Source organism: Bos mutus, chromosome 22 (assembly GCF_027580195.1).
Source record: "Bos mutus isolate GX-2022 chromosome 22, NWIPB_WYAK_1.1, whole genome shotgun sequence".
Classification (NCBI taxonomy): Eukaryota; Metazoa; Chordata; class Mammalia; order Artiodactyla; family Bovidae; genus Bos; species Bos mutus.
Window position 1 is genome coordinate 43,803,480 of NC_091638.1, and position 24,336 is coordinate 43,827,815.

Below are 24,336 nucleotides of genomic sequence, written 5' to 3' on the forward strand. Positions count from 1 at the left end.
CAGGCTCAGTTCCTGGTCCAGGAAGATCCCACATGCCTCTGGACAACTAAGATCCTGTGCCACAACTACTGAGCCCAAGCTCTAGAGCCCCCACACCGCAACTCCTGAAGCCGGCGCCTACCGTCCATGCTCCACAAGAGAAGCCACCGTAATGAGAACCCCCATGCACCTCAAAGAAGACCCAACGCAGCCAAAAAAATAACTATTGTTTTAAAAATTAAACACAATGGAAAAATGCAGAAGTGGTCACAAATAAAGAAGAAGAATCCACCTTGTAAAGCAGGGGACACTGGAATTAAGATCTCACATGCTACATGCCCAGAGCAACTGAGTCCAAGTGCTCTGGAGGCTCTGAGCCACACACAGCAAGAGCCCGAGTGCCACAACTAAGATCAATACAGCCACATAAATTTATATTTTTTAAAGATAAAGTGTGTAAAAGCATGAATACTGTGCTGTTTTTCAAAACACACGTTTATTGTGAGTTATTATCCATTGTCTTTTACTCATTTTCCTACTGGAGCATTACTGTGTGTTTCTTATTTACTTCTGTTCTTCAGTTTATGCTCAGCATAGTAGGCGCTGAATGAATCCTAGTCAGTAGTACCAGGGTGGATCCATAATCAGTCCACAGACCAGTCCGAAGCCGATCTCCAAGAATACTAAGCTTCAGGAGACTAGACTCTTGCTGAGAGACAGTAATCCATAGGTTGTTGTAGAGGTGCTCGCTGCAGAAGGGTGCGGAGATGTGTGAGTGTTGAATGAGTCACAGGAAACCAGGCCAAGAAAGATGGGAGGGGACTTTGTGGAGAGGACACTGCTGAATGAACGCACAGCAAATTGCCTGCGTGCATTGCAAGCCTGCATCAGAGTTTTAGTACTTGCTTGACTAGTCAGGTAACCTCTCAGAACCTCAGTTTATCTAAAAAGATGTATAAATATCTAGTATATGTCTACCCACTAGATTCAATGAAGTAATATTTGTAACTACTTCCTTGGCACTTCATCTGTCACAGAGTAAGTGTTCAATAAATGTTAGCCACTGTTACCACTATGTTCTAACAATTTTGTAATACCTTATAATTACGAACGGTGTCATTCCAAGAATAATTGTTTCCCTGGTCGCTGGACTGCGAAGAAGGGTTTCAGGATACACTGCTTCAGGCTTGACGAGCTTTAAAGCAAGGAGGCTAGAGCCGGCTTGACAGTTTCAGTCAAGTGCTTGCGCGACATCACCAAGTTCGGGGGGCGGGACCAGACTACTCGCGCAGAGCCGGACTCCCAGGATCACGTGCGCTGCGGCCCCTCCCCGGCCCGGCCCGTCCCCCGCGGCTGCGACAGCTGCGGCTGCGCCTGCGCGGAGCCCAGCGCCCTCTGCGGCGCGGTCCTCCGTGGAGGCGGCGCGAACGGCCAGGGGCGGCGGATGGCTCTGCGGGGCCTGGCAGGCTCGGGGCCCGGCTCCCGAGGGCCGTTGGACGAGGCGGTGGCGGCGAACAAGGAGCGCGAGGCGCCGGCAGTGGTGGTGGCGGGAGCCACGCCAGAGGACGATGAAGAGGACGAGGGCCGCAGCCGGGGCCTGCTGCGCTGGGACGGCTTCTCAGCCTGGCTGCACTGCGTGTGTGTGGTGGGCTTCGACCTGGAGCTGGGCCAGGCCGTGGAGGTGAGGCCCGGCCGCACTTTGTCCCCGCGCCGGGGCGGCCCCGACAGAGCGTGTGACCCGCCGGCCGGCCGGGCTGGACCCCGGCCGCTGCGCATCCGGGCGTGGCCGGCAGCCCCTCCGCTGTCAGCCGGGCTGCGGTCCAGAGGCAGTTCCCGTGGGAGGATCGTGGGCTGTGGCTAAGGGTGAAAAGTTCTCTTTAGGCCCCTCCTAAATACTGGCTGATGATGGTCGTGTTTTCATTTTCCTTTAACCCGGTGTCACAGGAATAACTAGAATGGTTAGCGGCACCCGGAGAAGACCACAGGCAGGATGTTTGGGACTTTTTCAAGAAGCGAACAATGTCCCTGACATATGGTGAACTATAATATAGTAGCCAAACCTCACACAACCAACTTTTTTTTTTTAGACTCAGATTGTTTTGGTCATTTGCAGGGACTCTTAGAGCATTCCACTCAGCCTGAGCCATAATGCTTATCTCAGCAGAGGTTTTCGCCCTTTCCTGCCTTTGTTCCTCATTTCTGTTACTTCTTGATGTTGCTTCTGAAACGACCTGAAAGCTCCTACCAAGACAATCAGAAGGAAAATCGTTCGCTTGTGAATTTGTCGAGTTTTCAATCTTTATAGCGCCTTGTTAAAAGGCATTGTAATCTTAACTACTCTTGACATTATTTAGGGCCCCTTTTGTAGCATAAGGGATTACTTGTCTTTGTGCATCCAAGAAAAGAACGACCGATGCCTAGAAGATATCTTTGTTTTGGTGGCAATGACAGATTGTAATGAATCTTCTCATTCTGACTTCAGTGGCATGTGTTGTCTATGAAAACTGTTCAGGGATGTATTTCTTAATGTGGAGTGTGTAGTCAGCCTGTCATGTGTGTTATTTTATGCAGCTCGATACACATTGCGTGCTTGTGCTTAGTTGCTCAGCTGTGTCTGACTCTGCCAACCTTTAGACTGTAGCTCGCCAGACTCCTCTGGTCATAGGATTTTTTATGCAAGAATACTAGAGTGGTTGCCATTTCCTTCTGCAGGGGAATCTCATGACTAGGGGATCGAACCCACGTCTCCTGTGTCTCCTGCGTCAGAGGCAGATTCTTTACCTGCTCAGCCATTGTAAGATCTAGGTATTATCCTGGTTTCTGGGCATACATATATGAAGAATATACTATAACATATTTGTAGATTAAGACTAAATTTAGAAGAGAATCAAGAATTAATCACACTAGAGGATAGGGCTAAATGTAGTGCTTGGCGCATTACAGTGTTCAATAAAAAACTGATAGTACATAAACAGCACTTTAAGGTGAAAATAATAGTTCCCAAGACTGTAAAAAAGAGATTTGTAAATCATCTATCATTTACATTGACATATTAACCTGAAACTATATATATAGAGTAGAATACAATTTAGTCAGAAAGATAACATTTTTAAATAGTTAAAAGAGATCCATTCAGACTCACCATTTGGGCATTCTTTATAACACTTCTGTGTTTTTTCTGACCAAATAAACAATACTTAGCAAGTATTGGGAGAAGGCAGCAGCAACCCACTCCAGTACTCTTGCCTGGAAAATCCCATGGATGGAGGAGCCTGGTAGGCTGCAGTCCATGGGGTCGCTAATAGTCAAACACGACTGAACGACTTCACTTTCACTTTTCACTTTCATGCATTGGAGAAGGAAATGGCAACCCACTCCAGTATTCTTGCCTGGAGAGTCCCAGGGACTGAGGAACCTGGTGGGCTGCTGTCTATGGGGTCACACAGAGTTGGCCATGACAGAAGTGACTTAGCAGCAGCAGCACCAAGTATTGAGGTGCTCAAAAAATGTGAATCCCTGAGACTATTTAGACTATTTTGAATTTCATTTCCTATTTCTTTAGGTCTCTGGGTTTTTTTTTTTTTTTGAAGGTCCAAGATGCAAATAAGTTACAAACTTCATGAGCTCTCGCCATTAGGAAAATAGTAATACAAATTTTGTATATGCTTCTACTAACTGTCTAAGGAGCATTTATGGACCTCCTGATCCTTTGTCCTCAGATTAAGAATCACTGATTTTAGAAAGGGTGAGGGTGGAGAAGGTTCCCTAATAAAGGATTCCAAGAAAAATACATTAAGAGGTAACACAATTTAATTTTGTTTTCTTTTCCCGAGAAGTGTAGAATATTGCCACTTTTAAAATGAAGAAAAAAAGTATAAATTAACAATATAACAAGATAGTAGAAGTATATATTTCATTTTCCATTATGGCCATGAATGCATGCTAAATTGTTTTAGTCAGTGTCCGACTCTTTGCAGCCCTATGGACTGTAGCTTGCCAGGCTCTTCTGTCTGGGATTCTCCAGGCAAGAATACTGGAGTGAATGTCTGTGCCCTCCTCCAGGGGATCTTCCCGACCCAGAGATCGAACTTGTGTCTCTTAATGCCTCCTGCATTGGCAGGTGGGTTCGTTACCACTAGTGCCACCTGGGAAGCCCCATTACCACCGTATCAAGGCCAGAAATGGACAGGAGGGGTGGCTGTAATGGGGCAAAAAAGCTAAGTGTGGAATTGTGTTGGGTAAATGGATTAATAGCCTCAGCCCTACTTCCTATAATGAACAACTATAGGGATTCAGAAGGGAAGTTAATTGAAAAATAACTTAAAAACTAAGTTTGGACAGTATATCCGCCACCTCAGTCCTGTTATCAGAAATGCAGTTACTGAGTCTTAAGTTTGAGAGAGACTTAACAAGTCTGTTCTGCCATGACAGAAAGTACCATTTGCAAATTTTAAACAAATGCCTAAACAATGCCACTTACTTAAGCTTAAATCCCTGCTTAAGTAGAGTATTGATCAAGAACTTAGATTCTAAAGCTGGACTTCGTAGGCTTGAATCACTGTGACTCAGGGCATTTTACTTAGCTTTCCTGAGCCTTACGCTCCTCTGTGACAGGTTAACAGTGCCTTTATCATGGCATTGTTGTGAGGGTTAAATAACAATGTTGATGAAGCATCCAAGTGCCTTGGGTTCAGTAAGATCTATGTAAGTCTGTGTTTGGGAAGCACTGAAAATCTCTTTTTCAATGAAGAGAACCCCCTAAGTTTAGCTTTGTGGAGATGAGGCCTTTAAACCTTAGTTTTCTCACCAGAAAAATGAAGTTGAAATACTAGAATCGGTTTTGTTTTGTTTTAAATTGGGGAGCTTTCTCTGTGTAAAAGAAAAAAGTCAGATGTACCTTAGTGGCTAATCTCGTTGAAATGGGGCTTGTGTGTATATATTCTGTTTTGGACAACAGAAACTATCGCTTAGGGAAAAAAGGCACACTTGCTCAGGCCACAGAGGTACTTCAAGATGTCCAAGGTACAAACTAAAGGGACTTAGAGAAAATGGCTAGAATCCAAAACCAGGAAAGCCTCCTTTATGCTCGTGTTTATGGATTTTGTTCACGCTTTATGCTCCATTGCAAACTGACTTCTCTGCTTCTGTGATCTTTATGGCTAAGTTGCCCTTTTCAGCCACTTTAATGAAGAGAGTAAATGTCATTGCCATCCCAAACACCAGAGGAAGATACTCAGGCCTGGTTTGGGGTAGATTCTCAGTGTGCTACAATCAGCTGAAGACCTAAGTGGTTGGAGGAGTGGTCTGTGTTGCATAACATGTCCCCTGGCAACCCTGACCTAGAAGGGAACAGTGAAGGGGCTCTTTTGAGTTGGGAAGAGACCACAAAAGGTGTTGACTGCAGGAGGTGTGCTCAGCTTCTTTCTCATCCCCTGAGATGGCCCTAGCATCACCACTGTGACACCATGCGTCCTGTGAAACAAGGTTTGAAATCTTCTGGATTTTATATACTCTATGTCACTTCCAGCTCTGTGAAATTACCTGATTATATGGTAAAGCCTTCATTATCTGAATTTAGAATTGCCTCATTTATTCCATGTTTTTTTTTTTTTCCCCCCTGATTGAGTAATAATATGCTCATTGTTGAAAATCTGGCAAGAAAGGAAATTATAAATAGTAGAAAGCAGCACTCATAATTATACTAAGAGATTGATATTTGGCATTTTTGTTAGTGCCTTTTTTTTCTTTACATAATTTTGTATCTGTCAAGGACAAATTTGAATATTAAGAGCAGCAATCCTCTCAAATTTAAGTAAAGAGAAATTGATTGTAAGGAGTCTTTGGGAACCCAGTTGCAGGAAGCAGGGTTGAACCTCATGGGATTTGGAAAGCCCCAGGATTTTGCCTTTGTCTCTATGGAGCTGTGTGGTCTTTTGTCTCTGCTTCTCTTTGCCTGTCTCTTCCATTCTTTGTGCTGAGGCTGGTTTCCTCTGCAAGGATCTCAATTTCTGCTCCCCCATTTCACCTGACTTTGGGTTTCCATCGTACTGATTTTAGCCAAGCTTCTACTTTTGTATTCTGGTGCCAGGCAGAAGCTCAATTCAAATACTAGAGTATCTGATTGGTTCAGCATGGGTCAGATGCTCCCTTTTGTTTAGTCAGCTGTGGTAAGGAGACAGGGTTTCCGTAGTGGCCACTTAGGTTCACCCCAGCAAAGGGAAGGGACACTTTGAAGCATGGTCTGGGCAGCAATCTCCCAAACAGATCTGCTTTAAGGGTCTGCCTTTATTGACAAGGATTCTCATAAACAATTTGCCATAGCATTAAAGATTCTTCATAAATATAATTTTATGGACTACCACTTATTTAACTATTTCCCCTAATTTAGATATTTAGTAATTTCTATTTTTCTTCACATTGTGAAGAGTTGTTTGCCACCTGTACACTCTTCCTTAGAGATGGTCTTCATTTTTGAGAGCCTTTAAATCCCTGGGTTAGGAAGATCCTCTTGAGAAGGAAACGGCAGCCCACTCCAGTATTCTTGTCTGGAAAATCCCATGGATACAGGAGCCTGGTGGGCTGTAGTCCATGGGGTCACAAAGAGTCGAACATGACTGAGCAACTGAGCACACATACACGCTCATATGCAAATCATGTGAACTCATAGAACATGTAGAACATCATAGGAGGTAACGTCCCTGGTGGCTCAGAGGTTAAAGCGTCTGCCTGGAATGCGAGAGACCTGGGTTCAATCCCTGGGTCGGGAAGATCCCCTGGAGAAGGAAATGGCAACCCACTCCAGTACGCTTGCCTGGAGAATCCCATCGAGGGAGGAGCCTGGTAGGCTACAGTCCATGGGGTCACAAAGAGTCGGACACGACTGAGCGACTTCACTTTCACTTTCACTTTCTTGAACCTCTCCAGCCTGTGATTTTATGAGTTGAGAAATCATTGGTGGCTTTCCCCCTCTTGAAGGCCATGACCTATCAACTTGTTGGACAGAATTTCAATCTAGTGCAAAGAACACAAGCTTGGGGTGTTGAACATATGCTAACAGATTTTTGGCCAGTTTCTTCAGTTCTCTGAGTCTCATTTTCCTCAACTATAAAATGGGAAAATAATATCCTGCAAATGTTACTGGAGGTACTAAGTGAGATAAAAGCATGTAAAAATTAATGTCTGTCATTTAATGCATGCCCAGTATATTAGCTGCTTTTTATAATTAGCGTCCTCATACATTCAATAACCAGTGTGGGACTATCTTGGCTATTCTGTCACTCCTATTGTTTTGCCTTAAATTTATTTAAAAAATACACAGCTTTGGATGTGAATCATCCAAGCTAACCTTGTGTAAGTCACAAGTATTTAAAGCACTTTCTGGGAATCAAGTTTTGTAGGTTTCACTTTGCTGATTATCTATGACATAACCTATTTCTATGTACATATAGTTTGTATTTCACCTCTTTGATGAAGAGAATTTCAGGTCAGTTAAATTAGATATTAAGAAAAGGTGGTAAGAATACACAGAAGAACTGTACAAAAAAAGATCTTCACGACCCAGACAGTCACAATGGTGTGATCACTGACCTAGAGCCAGACATTCTGGAATGTGAAGTCAAGTGGGCCTTAGAAAGCATCACTCCAAACAAAGCTAGTGGAGGTGATAGAATTCCAGTTGAGCTATTTCAAATCCTGAAAGATGATGCTGTGAAACTGCTGCACTCAATATGCCAGCAAATGTGGAAAACTCAGCAGTGGCCACAGGACTGGAAAAGGTCAGTTTTCATTCCAATCCCAAAGAAAGGCAATGCCAAAGAATGCTCAAACTATCGCACAATTGCACTCATCTCACACGCTAGTAAAGTAATGCTCAAAATTCTCCAAGCCAGGCTTCAGCAATATGTGAACCGTGAACTTCCTGATGTTCAAGCTGGTTTTAGAAAAGGCAGAGGAACCAGAGACCAAATTGCCAACATCCACTGGATCATGGAAAAAGCAAGAGAGTTCCAGAAAAACATCTATTTCTGCTTTATTGGCTATGCCAAAGCCTTTGACTGTGTGGATCCCAATAAACTGTGGAAAATTCTGAAAGAGATGGGAATACCAGACCACCTGACCTGCCTCTTGAGAAATCTGTATGCAGGTCAGGAAGCAACAGTTAGAACTGGACATGGAACAACAGACTGGTTCCAAATAGGAAAAGGAGTTCGTCAAGGCTGTATATTGTCACCCTGTTTATTTAACTTCTATGCAGAGTACATCATGAGAAACGCTGGGCTGGAAGAAGCACAAGCTGGAATCAGGATTGCCGGGAGAAATATCCATAACCTCAGATATGCAGATGACACCACCCTTATGGCAGAAAGTGAAGAAGAACTCAAAAGCCTCTTGATGAAGGTGAAAGAGGAGAGTGAAAAAGTTGGCTTAAAACTCAACATTCAGAAAACGAAGATCATGGCATCTGGTCCCATCACTTCATGGGAAATAGATGTGGAAACAGTGTCAGACTTCATATTTTTGGGCTCCACAATCATTGCAGATAGTGACTGCAGCCATGAAATTAAAAGACGCTTACTCCTTGGAAGAAAAGTTATGACCAACCTAGATAGTATATTCAAAAGCAGAGACATTACTTTGCCAACAAAGGTCCATCTAGTCAAGGCTATGGTTTTTCCTGTAGTCGTGTATGGATGTGAGAGTTGGACTGTGAAGAAGGATGAGCGCCGAAGAATTGATGCTTTTGAACTGTGGTATTGGAGAAGACTCTTGAGAGTCCCTTGGACTGCAAGGAGATCCAACCAGTCCATTCTGAAGGAGATCAGCCCTGGGATTTCTTTGGAGGGAATGATGCTAAAGCTGAAACTCCAGTACTTTGGCCACCTTATGTGAAGAGTTGACTCATTGGAAAAGACTCTGATGCTGCGATGGATTGGGGGCAGGAGGAGAAGGGGACGCCAGAGGATGAGATGGCTGGATGGCATCACTGACTCGATGGACGTGAGTCTGAGTGAACTCCGAGAGTTTGTGATGGACAGGGAGGGCTGGCGTGCTGCGATTCATGGGGTCGCAAAGAGTCGGATGGCATCACTGACTCGATGGACGTGAGTCTGAGTGAACTCCGAGAGTTTGTGATGGACAGGGAGGGCTGGCGTGCTGCGATTCATGGGGTCGCAAAGAGTCGGACACGACTGAGTGACTGAACTGAACTGAACTGAAATTATAAAAAGCAGGATAGTTTATAATCATTTGATTATTGATCCTCCCTCAACCTTTTTTATTTTTCCCTAACAAATTGAAGATAAAGCTCTGCTCTTGGGTAAACTTAGGCCGTTTTTGAAAGAGCATTTAGCAGAACTGACTCTCCTTTCTTTCCCTTCTGTTTTTGTTTTTTTTTGAGTCACTGCTTATGTATTCCTCCTTATCCCCTAGCAAAGTAGAACCTAGAGTAGTCATCACAGTTTTCTGTATCTTAGGAAAGTTTCTGTTTATTTTCTGAGAAGGATAAAGGCAGTTATGTGAAAGGTGTTCTTTGTTTCTTTCTCTCTTCTGGTGACTTAAAGCCTCAGTGTTTGATCCTCAGCATGTTCACTGTTTTAATCGAAATGGGTGTGTGTAATTGCATGTTATACTGTCTCATTGAGCCATCTATTCAGATATTTATTGGACAACTGCCATATCCAAACATTGGTATGTTCTGTAGATAAAGCCTTGATCATCTCTTCCTTCATTGAGATTAGAGTCTAGCGTGGAAGGTAGGCCATGCCACAGTGAAGGTTAGGATAGGATATGCAGGGTATTAATAATGGCCTTTGACTTCCCTGGTGGCTCAGTCAATAAATAATATGCATGCAGTGTAGGAGATCTGGATTCCATCTCTGGGTCAGAAAGATGCCCTGGAGAAGGATATTGCCTTCTTGCCTAGGAAATCCCATGGACACAAGCTATAGTCCATAGTGTTGCCAGAGTCAAACACGACTAAACCACCACGACCAATAATGGCCTTTAAATTTCGTTGTGAAATAGTAGCAGTTCATGGTAACTTAATGTAGCTCTATTATTTGAGATTTAAAACCTTAGTGACCCCTTGAGCTTCTTAGGCTCCCAGATTCTACAAGGGCTTCTTTGGTGGTAGTAATCTCCGATTCCTACCCTGGTAGCTCAGATGGTAAAGAGTCTGCCTGCAATGCAGGAGATCCGGGTTCAGTTCTTGGGTCAGGAAGATCCCCTGGAGAAGGAAATGGCAGTCCACTCTAGTATTCTTGTCTGGAAAATTCCAAGGACGAAGGAGACTGGTGGGCTACAGTTGGACATGACTAAGTGACTAACATTTTCACTTTCACTTTCATTTTTCAGTCTCTGATTCAGTTATTAAATTATATAATCTGGAGATAATCTGGGAAGTTCTACTGTCAAGTTCTTTCACCAGTACTTTATGTTTTATACTTGCTATGATGATTGATGTGAAATATGGAAAACTGTATCTAAACTTTACTCTTTAAAAAACTATTTTTTTAATTGGAAGAAAATTGCTTTACGCTGTTGTGTTGGTTTCTGCCATAGAACAATACAACAACACAAATCAGTCATAATTATATATATATATAAAATACATCTATATATGCTCCTTCCCTCTTGGGCCTCCCTTCCCTTCTCCCATAACAACTTCCCACTGACAACCTATTTTACACATGATAAATTTTACTCTTTTTGAGAGAAGTGCTTTACTGTCCATTCCATGTTCAAACTATCTGGTTTTCTAGTAGCATAATTTACATTAGATCTTCAGCAAGCAGAAATTTTAGACTTGAGGATACTATGATTTCTGGCTATTTTTTCCACTTTTTAAAATCAGTAAACATTTTCATTGAAGTGTAACATAAAAAAGTATACAAATCCTAAGTCTGTATTTTGGTGAATTTTCATTAAGTCAATGTGCCATATCACTACAGTAGAGATCAAGAAGCAATATTATTACTGCCCTCAAATTTCCCTTAGGTCCACTTTCAGTCATGACCCATTTCCCTTTCCCTTCTGCCCCTGGCAACCACTATCTGATTTGCCTCTCTGCATTCTCTTTTTCTGTATATTTCATATGAATGGAATCATAGAACATGTGGCCTTTTGTGTCTGGCTTCTTTCACTTAGTATGTATTCAAGGTTCATCCTTGTTGTAGAATGTATTGGTACTTCATTCCTTTATATGGTTGAGTTTTATACCATTATTTGGATATATCACATTTTTTAAATTTATTCATCATTTAATGAAAATTTAGATTGTTTCCACTTTTTGGCTATAATGAATAGTGCTGCTATAAACATTCATATACAGGTTTTTGTGTGAATGTATGTTTTCACTTCTCTTGAATCTATACACCTACAAATAAAATTGCTGAGACATATGGTAATTCCATGTTTAAGTTTATGAGAAACTATTAAATGGTTTCCCAATATGACTTCATTTTTTCTGTTTTCATCAATAATGTATGAGGGTTCTTATTTCTCCATATCCTTGCTACCACTTCGTCTGTCCTTTCGATTACAGCCATTGTAGAAGTATGAGGTGGTGTCTTACTGTAATGTTATCTGTACTTTCCTAATGAGTAATGACGTCGAGTATCTTTTCATGTACTTATTGGCCTTTTGTATGAGAAATGTCTAATGAAATCCTTTGCCCATTTAAATATTGGGTTATTTGACTTTTTATTGTTGAAATGTAAGAAATCTTTATGGATCCTGTAGCCTAGGCCTGTGTCAGATTTATGATTTGCATCCATCCACCCAACCATCTGTCTCTCCATCTTCTCTATCAATATGGACTCAAGGATACTTATTTTATTATTTGGGTTACTACTGTTGTTTATGTTTTTGGTCAGATTTTTCCAGTTTTGAACATTGGTACCTTTTTTTTTCTTTCAGATTGGTTTCTGTGTCCAGAAAATCATGCCTCCCCCTTTTTAAGCACTTCTTTTCTTTCTGGCACCACAAGATGCTCTTGGCTCATCTTATATTTTTCCTGCCCCAGCTGTGTTATCAGCTACCTCTCCAAGGAGCCCTGATTCTTTTTACTGAAGAATGATACTTAGCAATCGACATTTGGATTTTTGGTGTACTTATTGCTACTGGATGTCATTGCTTTATTTTTCATATTTAAAAGTCTCTTAAAAGAGATATCATATTATATTTACTATATCCTAAAATATTTTTCAGCCAGTTAATTACATAAGATAATACCAGTTGAAAAATGTAGACTTGTTTTTTTGCCTATAAACAATTTCCATTTGCAGTACACTTTATTGTTTGTTCATTGAAGACCTAATTCTCATTGTGTTTTGAATTCATGCTCTCCTTAAGGTCATGATGATGCTTATATACAAGTTGATGTTTCTGTAGGAGATCAAGGCAAGTATTTCTGGGGAAATGCAGTCTCAGGTCTGGAATACCACTCAGGGTCATGTGGTAGAGACAAACATGTAGTCACATATGTCAGGTTGACACCCATTTGCACACAACTTGGGTGCATGGCAGGAATGAATTTTTTCCATGTCCCAGTGATACTGGCTGTAAGTTAGCTGGTATTCCTAATTTTCCTCCTCCTGGGACCATGATTATTTTCATACTGAGGTGGGAATGGTAGGTATATAAGGGCAAATAGCAGAGAGATGTACCTTTGAATACACCCATTTAAAACATTTTGTAATACTATTTTCCAGCAGATATATTAATATTTTTCTTAGGCATATTTTTTTCTGTCATATCATGATGTGAAATATGTGATCATATTTTGTTGCTGTTCAGTTGCTCAGTCGTGTCCAACTCTTTGTGACCCCATGGACTGCAGCATTCCAGGCTTCTCTGTCCCTCACTGTCTCCCAGAGTTTGCTCAAATCATGTCCATTGAGTCAGTGATGCCATCCAACCATCTCATCTTCTGTCACCCCCTTCTCTTCCCGCCCTCAACCTTTCCCAGCATCAGGGTCTTTTCCAATGAGTCAGCTCTTTGCATCAGGTGATCCAAGTATTGGAACTTCAACTTCAGCATCAGTCTTTCCAGTGAATTCTCAGGGTTGATTTCCTTTAGGATTGACTGGTTTAATCTCCTTGCAGTCCAAGGGCTCTCAAGAGTCTTCTCCAACACCACAGTTCAAAAGCATCAATTCTTTGCTGCTCAGCCTTCTTCTTGGTCCAATTCTCAAATCCATACATGACTACTGAAAAAATCATAGCTTTGACTAGATGGACCTTTGTCAGCAAAGTGATGTCTCTGGTTTTTAGTACACTATCTAGATTTGCCATAACTTTTCTTCCAAGAAGCAAGCATCTTTTAATTTCATGGCTGCAGCACCATCTGCAGTGATTTTGGAGCCCAAGAAAATAAAGTCTGTCACTGTTTCCATTGTTTCCTCATCTATTTGCCATGGAGTGATGGGACTAGATGCCATGATTTTAGTTTTTTGAATGTTGAGTTTTAGGCCAGCTTTTTCACTTTCCTCTTTCACCTTCATCAAGAGGCTCCTCAGTTCCTCTTTACTTTCTGCCATAAAGGTGGTGTCATCTGCATATCTGAGGTTATTGATATTTCTCCTGGCAATCTTGATTCCAGCTTGAGCTCCATCCAGCCTGTTATCATATTTAGGCCTTAATAATTATATCAAATAAAACTTAATTTTCTCTTGGGTTATTAACTGACCACCTCTCTCTCCCCTTTTTGTTGTAACATGGGAGATCTTAACATAGGTAACAAAACCAGACTGACATTAGTTGATTCTCTCTGTCTCCCTTTGATGCCTCCTAGGAATGCCAGTGGCTGGGGGGACAGAGATGCCTTTACTTGAGCTATGGAGTGAGAAAACTTCAAGTGAGAGGCATCTCCAGGTTCTGGAGCCAATCTACAGTTGGTTAATTCCCATGTAGGTATCAGGAGCTAACTGACCAAACTAATAGTCATTGCCCAAACTTCTGTTTTCCTGGAGGAGGGCATGGCAACCCACTCCAGTATTCTTGCCTGGAGAATGCCCATGGACAGAGGAGCCTGGTGGGCTACAGTCCATGGGGTCACAAAAGAGTCAGACACAACTGAGCGACTAAGCACAAACTTATTATTTAAGCTTTTTTTTAAAAAGCAAAATAAAGTATGTACATAGAAAACAATTCTAGTAATGGTGGCAATTTGTGCACTTCCATATACTTGGTGGTGGTTACTTTTCTTTCTTTTGTTTTTTAAATAGGGAGTTGAGGTTTTTAAAGTTAAGTATGAATTTTTCTGATCTTAAGTACAGTGTGGCCATTTATATTTATAGCATATAAATATGCATTGTTTCTTTTACAACATCATATTTGTTCCAAAATAAGACACTGAGTAGTTCTAACAGAATACATTAAAATGAAATTCTAGATACTATTTGACAGTCTAGTACAATCAGAATTTTTAAAAGGTGGACTTTTTATTTATTTATTTATATTTTGCCCTTGCTGTGCGGCTTCTGGGATCCTACTTGCATGATCAGGGGTTGAACCCAGGTCCCCTGAAGTGGAAGGGTGGAGTTCTAATACTGGGCCACCAGGGAATCCCATAAAAGGCAGACTTGGATAGATTATGCAGTTTTCATATCTTTAAAAAAAGTTACTTATTAATAAATATATATAGCATATATAAGCCCCTTAAATATATACATCCATACACATATATACATGTTTTATGTATATATATATATTTAAGGTACTGCTATATGTGGGTAAAACATAGCAATATTGTTTTTTATATTATCATGCTAATATTTTGAAACTTAAGAAACCAAAATCCAAAGGAACCATGGTTGATGTCTTCATGTAATACCAAAAAATTTAACTTTGTATATTTGCTTTTCAATTGATGTTTTGATTTGAGGAAATAAAAATTTGAAGGGCATTCACATAAAAGTGATTTTAGAGACTAAGTTTGAGCTGTTACAGACCACTAAACTTGTCAATATGTTTTAGACCAGCAAACTCTAGTGTAATTTACATGTAATGAGATTTTCATAAATATGGCTAAGTAGATTATAAGTTTGCCATTTCTCCTTTAAAGGTAACAAGGAAAATGATCTCAAGGTGAAGCAGGGGAGATCTATGTATACTTAAAGAAGACAACATTTTACTAAATACTGAGTTGTCAAATAGAACTAATGTGAGAGTATATCCACTGATTGGAGAAATATTTCTTTAGTGTCTACTATGCACCAGAAACAGTTCTAGGTGTGAAGAGAGTTGAACAAAACAGACCAGTTTCTTACCTTCATGAGTTATGGAGACAGAGGTTAAGTCAGCTTGGTCACAACATGGGATACAAAGCAAAACAGAGCAAATATTCAGTTGGTGTCATTCTCTCTTCCAGGAATAGAATGGGTGTTTTCATGTGACATATCAGCCCTGTAGATCCACCCCATACCCCTGAATTGAGAAGCAGTGTATGTCACGTCCTGGCTGTGGGGAAAGAGGGTTGCGATTGCATGTTAGTGAGTGCCACTATGGGTGGGATGAGGAGTGGTGCTTGTGTACTTTGATATCAGACAGACCTAAGTTCAAGGCCTGGCTCTGGCACCTACTAAATGAAAAAAATTTAGGAGAGCTATGTAACCAATGTGTACTTGTGCCCTTTTCTGTAAAGATAAGAAGAATTGACAGAGTTGTTATGAAAACTGCTGCTGCTGCTGCTGCTAAGTCGCTTCAGTCGTGTCCAACTCTGTGCGACCCCATAGACGTCAGCCCACCAGGCTCCCCCATCCCTGGGATTCTCCAGGCAAGAACACCGGAGTGGGTTGCCATTTCCTTCTCCAGTGCATGAAAGTGAAAGGTGAAAGGGAAGTCGCTCAGTCGTGTCTGACTCTTAGCGACCCCATAGACTGCAGCCTACCAGGCTCCTCCATCCATGGGCTTTTCCAGGCAAGAGTACTGGAGTGGGGTGCCATCGCCTTCTCCGGTTATGAAAACTAGAAACTCTAAAAGATGCTCAGAAAAGGTTAATTCTCATCTTTTTATTTTACCTTAGTTTTCTTATATGTAAAATGGTGATACCATTTTACTAGCCTTGTCTATTATTGTGAGAACTAAATAAATAAATATGTAAAATCACTTTAATACGGTTTATCATGTGCTATCTTTCTCTCTCTTTCTGTAGTCGCTAAGTTATGTCCGACTCTTGTGACCCTATGGACTGTAGCCTGTTAGGCTTCTCTGTCCATGGGATTCTTCAGGCAAGAATACTGGAGTGGGTTGCCATTTCCTTCTCCAGGGGATCTTCCTGACCCAAGAATTGAACCTGAGTCTCCTGTATTGCAGGCAGATTCTTTACCGGCTGAACTATGAGGGAAGCCCCATTATGTGCTATTACTGTATGTTATTTCTAGAAATGTAAGATTTTCAGACTCTTGGACAACTGCAGAATAGAAGAACTCATGGATTCTTCCAGAATTGAGAAGCCATGGATCCCCACATTAGCAAGCCAGTATTAAAACAGTTCAGCTACATTTTGTGTGATTTTTTTCACCTTTTGGTTATCAGCCACTAGCTAACCTGCTCCTCAGAGTACCCCTATCTTCTTCACATTCCAGAGAATCTGTACTGGCCCAACTTGGGCACTGATATTTGGGCAGAATTTTCATGCCCAGCCACATCTGGGCAGTTGATTGATGTATAGAGTGGGTGCTCTTGGGTCTGGTGTTTGCCAGTGCTTGTTGTAGCCTCATCTTGCTTCCTTTGTGGGGGCTCTGAGGCAGGAGTTTCCCTCAGAAGGTGGCTGTGGTCACTGCAGGCACTAAATGGAGCTGTCTAGGAAAGTGTTCTGATTATTTAAAGGGATTGGAGAAATTGGGATAGGCTTTATGGCAGGAAGATGGCCTCTGATATTTCTTAAACTGCAGGTAATTATTTTTTTCCTTTTCATTTTACTTTTAATAAGTAATGATTTGTATTTCTTGGAATCAATTGAAAATTATTTCTTGAAGTAGCTACCAGCTGGTAGCTCAAGATCTCTTTAGATTTTAGGCTACAAAAAAAAAGACTTTATAAACTTTGAATTGCTGGCAATTCAATTGGTAAATTTTTTTAAACTTTTTACTGGAGTTTAGCTGACTTATAATGCTACGCTCGTTTAAGGTATACAGTAAAGTGAATCAGTTATATGTATACATATATCCACTCTTTTTTACATTTTTTTCTCATATAGGCCATTACAGAGAGCTGAGTAGAGTTTCCTATGATGTTCCTTATTGGAAGTGAAAGTGAAGTGAAAGTTGGCTCAGTTGTGTCCGACTCTTTGTGACCCCATGGACTATACAATCCATGGAATTCTCCAGGCCAGAATACTGGAGTGGGTAGCCTTTCCCTTCTCCAGGGGATCTTCCCAACCCAGGGATGAAACCCAGGTCTCCTTCATTGCAAGTGGATTCTTTACCAGCTGAGCCACAAGGGAAGCCCAAGAATACCAGAGTAGGTAGCCTATCACTTCTCCAGAGGATCTTCCCAACCCAGGAATCAAACCAAGGTCTCCTGCGTTGTAGGTGGATTCTTTACCAACTAAGCTATCAGGGTAATGATCAGGTAGATATGAAAAAGATGGAACAATTTTATATATATATTTTTCAAAAATACTGGAGTGGGTAGCTGTTCCCTTTCCCAGGGATTTCCCAACCCAGGTATTGAACCCAGGTCTCTTGCACTGCAGGCAGATTCTTTACCATCTGAGCTGCCAGGGAAGCCCATAGTCCTTATTAGTTAAATCTGTTTTGCATGTAGTAGTGTGTATGTATCAGTCCCAATCTCCCAGTTCATCCCTGCCCCCTGCCATTCCTGGTAAACCTACATTTGTGTTCTTTATCTATGACTCTACTTCTGTTTTGTAATTTAAGTTCATTTGTACCTTTCTTTTTTACATTCCACATATAAGCAATGCCATTTGATATCTGCCTTTCTGAGTCTGACTTATTTAGTATGACAATCTCTAGATCCATCTGTTTTGCTGCAAAGGGCATTTTTTTAATGGCTGAGTAATATTCCTTTGTATATACATACCACTTCTTTATCCATTCCTCTGTTAATGGACAGTTACGTTGCTTCCGTGTCCTGGCTATTAAGAATAGTGCATTTGGATGCATGTATCTTTTCAAATTATGGTTTTCTCTGGTGTATGCCCAGGAGGGGGATTGCTGGGTCATACGGTATTTCTATTTTTAATTTTTTAATAAATCTTCATACTGTTCTCCATAGTGGCTGTTCGAATTTACATTCCCATCATCAGTGTAGAAGGGTTCCCTTTTCTCCACAGGTAAATTATTCTTGATAACTCAAAATTTCACCCAAGTTTTAGAGATAACTTTGGTTTAAAACAATTTTTTTTTTTTTTGCCAAATGTAAACCCTACTCAATTCTCCCAGCTTCTCCCGTTTCACTGTTTTCACTGTGAACTGTTTCATGAAACGATTTGATAATAGCTGACTAGTATTTTAGAGGTCCCTACTAATGTTTGTAGTATATACTTCATATATTTATCTAACAAAGTTTACTCTCTTTTTCTTCCAGGTAATCTATCCTCAGCATTCCAGACTTACTGATAAAGAAGTAAGTGAATACATTGCTCTAGGTTGTTTACTGTTGTATTTCTGTTTTTATTGGTGTGTATGTGTCAGCATATATAGTTTTTGTTTTCTTTTTCAGAAAACCAATATTTGCTATTTGTCTTTTCCAGATTCAAATTCAGGTAACTATTTTTCATGTGGTGTTTCTGTTGAATTTTATATTGAGAATACTGATTTTGTTCTTAATATGTGAAAATTAATTAAAATAGCATAGTAGTCTAGCAAAGTCATTTTCAGCCTAATGGATTAGTGATTTTGATATCTAGTTTATGATGTCTAGTCACATCTTATGTTGGTGTTAGTTGTTCAGCTTTTAAAGTAACTATTGTCTCGTAATGAGGTAAAAGAGCATGGAGCAATAAACTGTTGAAATAATAAGCCTGAAAATCAGCAACATTGGTGTGTTTGAGGATTTATAGGAAGTAGTTTTCTTTTAGTTCCAAGAACTCTGTAAAAGTAGGGATTTAAAAAATATCAGGGTGAACATGGTTATAAAGCCTGGCCATCAGTTATTTGCAAAAGTTTATATGAGTTAGTATATATAAAGCATTCGGAATAGTGCTTGACTATAGAAAGTATTTTATAAGTGTTTGCTATTATTAAACGGTTTTGCTGGTCTCTTTCAAACTCTGTCTTTGTGTGACCCTAATTGTTGAAATCTTTCAGGTTGCCTTTTGTGTTTCACTTCAAAATAGTTTTTCAGGCTTAGAGTGACCAGAACACAACTTCTTAGACCACACAGTTAGAATACTGTGACTCAAAGGCACTTCAGATTCCTTTTCCTTTTGTGGTTACTTCTAATATCCTGTTAATTTAGTTTAGATAATCTGATTTGGGAGACATGACATTTTAGTTTTTTAAAGCATTTTCTCTTTTCCTTATAAATGCTCTAGAGATTTTCTCTATACATTTCGAACTCAGCTTTCATGAAATATGTAAGGAAAAAATAATTTAGTAAAAAAAGATGGCTTTGAGAAATCCCAGGAGGACTTTTGTTGTGACCTGGATTAACAGACTCTTTTTGCATGTTTTGCCTGTTAATGAAAGGATGTTAAAGCGCACACATGTAGTTCTGATTTAGTGAGTGTTGGATTGGACTTCCATGATTAAAGGTCAGCTGAGTTGTATGGATTACAGGATAAACAGACTTTATGTGATTGGAATCCCAGTGGATTACACTGCACACTCTTCTCTTTCAGATCATTCAGATCATGGCTGGTTTTCATGGCTGTCTTTCACCTCTCTACATGCGCATCAAAACTAAGAAGTTAATTGGATAGTCTTTTGTAGTTTTGTAGTCTGTATATGAGTCATTTTCTTATTGGAACGTAAACTCAAGTGTAAATCTGGAAAATGAGAATTTGTTCAGGGAATTCTCTGGCGGTCCAGTGGTTAGGACTCCATGGGGCCAAAAAGAAGAATGTGTTCAGTATTTTAGGCGTTTGAATGACCCACGTATGTTTTGTAAAGCCTTTTTTATAGGCTGCACATCAAATGAAGTGTGCTTCTTTTTATTCAAAATATGGTTGGTGCTTAGAAGTAAAATCAACCTTGCCATTTTAACAGATGAATATTAATCTAGACAACAAGAGACTCTGCATTTTGTATATATTTGAGATCGCTATTCTCAATTGCGATTGTCCAAATAGTTTGTTTCACTTGTGCGTTCATTAAATGGAAATTGAAATCAGTACCATGCCAACTTTGGAATGGATTTGATTTTTTCCAAGATAGCTGAATTGTTGCAGAAGGTGGAGTAGAGCAATCTCTAGGAGAGAATCATAATCTAGCTTTAGTTTCCATGGTGCACACTCTAAAAAAAAGCAAAACAGCATTTAGAGTCTATGTTAAGTTATATAGATAAAGAAGAATTGGGGATTCTCAGTGGGAGGATTTGGCAGTCCACTTCCTTCCCCCACTACCAATACACACACCTAAGGTACTGTGACTTGAGAAAAAAGTTTTGTTTTTTTGTTTTTAGATTTCAGTCTTTTGTTCCATTTGAATGGCTTTTATCTTTAGGAACCTATGTTTAAAGGATGGTTTCTCTCTGATAAATATTTGTCAGCTATTTTTCTCATTATTTACTATAATATCATTTGGATATATGCATTCCTGATCCTTAGGCTGTGATGGATAGCCAAGGACTATAATCACCATGTTCTAAACCTGACCAGAGGGAAAACTCAGCATTAGTAGAGAGTTTCAAGTAAAGATGAATCCAAGGGAAAGATTAATCCTTATTCTGGATGGATTAGACGTAAGATAGTGTTTGTCTCAACAGATTTTTTTTTTCCTCTGTAAACAGCTGGGATATCGTCATGTATTTTACACTTCTCAATAGTGAAAACAGTTCTCCTCACATTCTCACACTCATCTGTATTGAAGGACAGTTTTGATTTTTAAAAAATTTCCAATCTGTTGTGGACCAGTGCTTTTACAGAATGCTATGCACATGAACTTTTAGAACCATGAAAAGGGGAAAAACCATATGAAAGTCCGGATTTGTCATGGGAATATCAATTTGCTGTAAGGGCTTCTAAATGTGTGCTCTCAATTTGAGTTTTTATTTTGTCATGTATTGTAACAAGAGTCAGTCTGTGGACTACACTTTGAGAAGCTCTGCTCTAAACTCCTGTTTCTCAGCATGTCCAACTCTCATCACAAAGAGAGTAACCACATAGAGTTGGAGGCCAGGAATGGAGCTCACGCTTAAAGTCTCATGTTTTCTTTTATTAGTCTTACTCTGATCTGCTCTATAGCTGTTTTCTGCTGAAATAAAAATACTCTGAAGTTGTCTCTTCCCTTTAGAAAAAAATATGTAAGTTTTTTTCCCTCAAATCTCAAGTAATATTTTTGATATGGGAAAGTGTCTTCTGTTTACCTGTAGCTTTGCAGGCTTGGTTTCATTGGCAGATGTAGAAGATAAAATCATCTGTGCCCTTGATAAATAGGAGGAGAGCTGTTTGTGGCATACTGCTTGGTGTTTGTATGGGAGTTGCTGAAACTGACAGGACTGGCCCAGAAACCAGTGAGTTCGGCAACTCTTCAGTCAGAGGGGTACTTTTTAGAAGGATTTTTTGTTTTTTGAGAGGAGAAAAGAAACTTTTGATTTGCTCCAGTTGGCAGTGAAGTACCATAAAAAAAAGATTTATGAGATACAGTTCACTCTTATAAAATGTACAAGTCAGTGATTTTTAGTACAGTCACAGAGTTGTGCAACTGTTATTGCCTCAGTCAGTTTTAGAAAATATTTATCACCCGCTCCATGCTCCATTGTCCTTCTCTTCCCCTCCCCTCACCCAGCCCCAGGCAACCACCTGTCTGCTTTCTGTCTCAATGAATTTACCTGTTCTGGATATTTCACATTAGTGGAAGTGGTGTTTTGAGGTCCATTTTAACTTGAAAGAACCAGTATGATATAATAATGCTCAAGAGTATCAGCTCCAGATTCAGACTTCTCAAGGTTCTTCTTACTCTACCATTTAGCAGATTTATTTCTTCGGATGATTACCTAATTTTTCTGTGCCTCTAATTCCTCCTCACAAACAGGACTAACAGTGGGAACTTACCTGAGAAACATGAAGACCAGATGAGTTAATGTATCCAAAATGTTCCTGACAGTGCCTACCACAGAGGGAGCACTCATTGAAATGGGCGCTCAATTCATGTATTGAGCTGGGGGTGGGTGGAACCACTTCTGAAGCAGACAAAATAACGACAAAGTTTTGACCTGGAATTCTGTTTGATTTCGCTTCTAACAACTTAGTTGTTTGGAAAAGGATGTTGGAGGAAGGCTACAGGAACTTTCTTGGTATAAAGAATGTCGGATTATTCGTTTGTTTTCGAGGCTAGTAAAGATTATGTTAGATTAATTAAAGTAGAATTTTCCTCAGGCTTTGGGGGTTTGCTGAGCAAATCTGCCATTTCCTTATTACCTGCTACTTTTATCAAGGAAAGGATTTTTGTTGTTCTTAATCAAGAAGCCATGTAAAGGTATATTTTCTTTGGAGAGCTGCCATTTAATCTTAAAATTTGTGTAAATTCTTTATTCCTTTATTTTAATAAAGAAAAAGTAATTTCCATTTACTTTTTCCCATTTTTTGTTAATAATCAGAAAGCTGTGGCACACATTGCATGACTTTTAGGTCTTTTTGGATCTTTATAGATCTTCCGTTTTCTTAGTATATTGGGTAAGATGCTTGGAATTCAGTAGAATCATAGGTTGGTTGTGGAACTTTATTTTAGAATTATCGAACATAACTGCCGAAAGTGACTTTTAGGATGCCTCTTACTTTTATTGACAAGTCACTTAGGCTAAGTAACCTGTAGAAGGTTAATTATTGATGGACCTGGGACTACTTCCCATTGATCGTGACTCCTTTTTCCTCAGATTGTAACTTTTCCTTCATGTTCACAGTCATACTTCACCATCATTCATGTGTAATCATATTTCTTACGTAGGGGTTCACTCTATTATTAAAAGTAGGCAAACTGGATGGGTCATACTAACAAGGTAGATTTATTTTTGATGAGGTTGTAGGGTATCAGGATTGCCCCACCCTCCACAGGTATCGTTTTCTTAAAGGCAAATATAAACAACCTGGTTGCCCATCCGTTATGCCTCTTTTCCTGCCCCGTTAATAGTGAAGTCAGGATTGAGAACAAAGGTCTGCCCAGGTAAGGGGTTGATATTCCTTTAGTAACCTTTTGTGTGTGAAGGGACAGACTTCTGAAATATGAAATGGTAACCATTTACCTCAGTTCACAAAGACATTGGCTAAAGCCTTTGTGACCTGGTGATCTAGCTTCCCGACCAGTTCTGTACAACTTGCAGGTACAGCTGGCCACTGGGAAATTCTTACAGCATGCCCATGATTTGGAATGGAGCTGGGTGGGTAGGGATGAAGGCCTGTGGGAACTTAATTACTTTCTTTCCATAAAGCTCAGCATCCCTTCAGAACCTATATTTCTCTTTCTTAAAATCCATTGCATTTTCTCTGCTGTATCTTGCTAAGTGTCTCAGAGAAATTAGTGTGTACTTCTCAGTGGATCTTTCTGTGTTCTAAAGAGAAAAACTGAACCATCTGTGTATAAATCCGTTGGACTAAAACAATGCTAGGAGTATTTTCCATTATTTCTGGTCTCATGTGTTTTCCTTATTATAAACCGTCAGCTGTAACAAGTAAAAAAAAACTGAATTGACTCACTCTCCAGTCCTCTTTGTTTCTTCCCTTCTCCACCAAAGAAATACTAGTTTCTGTAATTGCATGTAGGTATATAAACTGAGTTGCTTTTTAAAAAACTTAAATGTAATATCAAGCTGGGCTTCTCTGATAGCTCAGTTGGTAAAGAATCTGCCTGCAATGCAGAGACCCTGGTTTGATTCCTGGGTTGGCAAGATCTGCTGGAGATGGGATAGCCTACCCACTCCAGTATTCTTGAGCTTTCCTTGTAGCTCAGCTGGTAAAGAATCTGCCTGCAATGCAGGAAACGTGGGTTCAATCCCTGGGTTGGGAAGATCCCTTGGAGAAGGAAAGGCTATCCACTCCAGTATTCTGGTCTGGAGAATTGCATGGACTTTATAGTCCATGGGGTTGCAATGAGTCAGACATGACTGAGCAGCTTTCACTTTCCCTTCTTTTATGAGAACTTCATGTGCTAAAGAAACAGAAGTACTTCTGTGTATAATACTAATATACTAATAATAGAAGTACTGCTGTGTGTAATAATGGTAAGAAACTCTTGA

At 40.1% G+C, this 24,336-nt stretch overlaps 1 protein-coding gene and 1 long non-coding RNA gene across 5 annotated transcripts in view; one reads left to right on the forward strand and one right to left on the reverse strand.

The window, feature by feature from the left end:
• Positions 1 to 456: 456 nt before the first annotated feature.
• Positions 457 to 1,211, reverse strand: LOC138984726 (uncharacterized). Its single transcript, XR_011462005.1, has 2 exons — positions 1,077 to 1,211; positions 457 to 728 (listed from the first exon to the last, which is right to left on the reverse strand). It is a non-coding gene; the product is annotated as an uncharacterized lncRNA (long non-coding RNA).
• A 68-nt stretch (positions 1,212 to 1,279) lies between these two features.
• Positions 1,280 to 24,336, forward strand: part of DENND6A (DENN domain containing 6A) — a 73,495-nt gene continuing 50,438 nt past the window's right edge. For all 4 annotated transcript variants that reach the window (XM_070360049.1, XM_070360048.1, XM_070360050.1 and 1 more), the window contains exons 1-3: positions 1,280 to 1,660; positions 18,532 to 18,570; positions 18,667 to 18,709. In XM_070360049.1, coding sequence (XP_070216150.1) covers positions 1,424 to 1,660; positions 18,532 to 18,570; positions 18,667 to 18,709 — 319 coding nt within the window. In that variant the 5' untranslated portion in view covers positions 1,280 to 1,423. The remainder of the gene's footprint in view (positions 1,661 to 18,531; positions 18,571 to 18,666; positions 18,710 to 24,336) is intronic.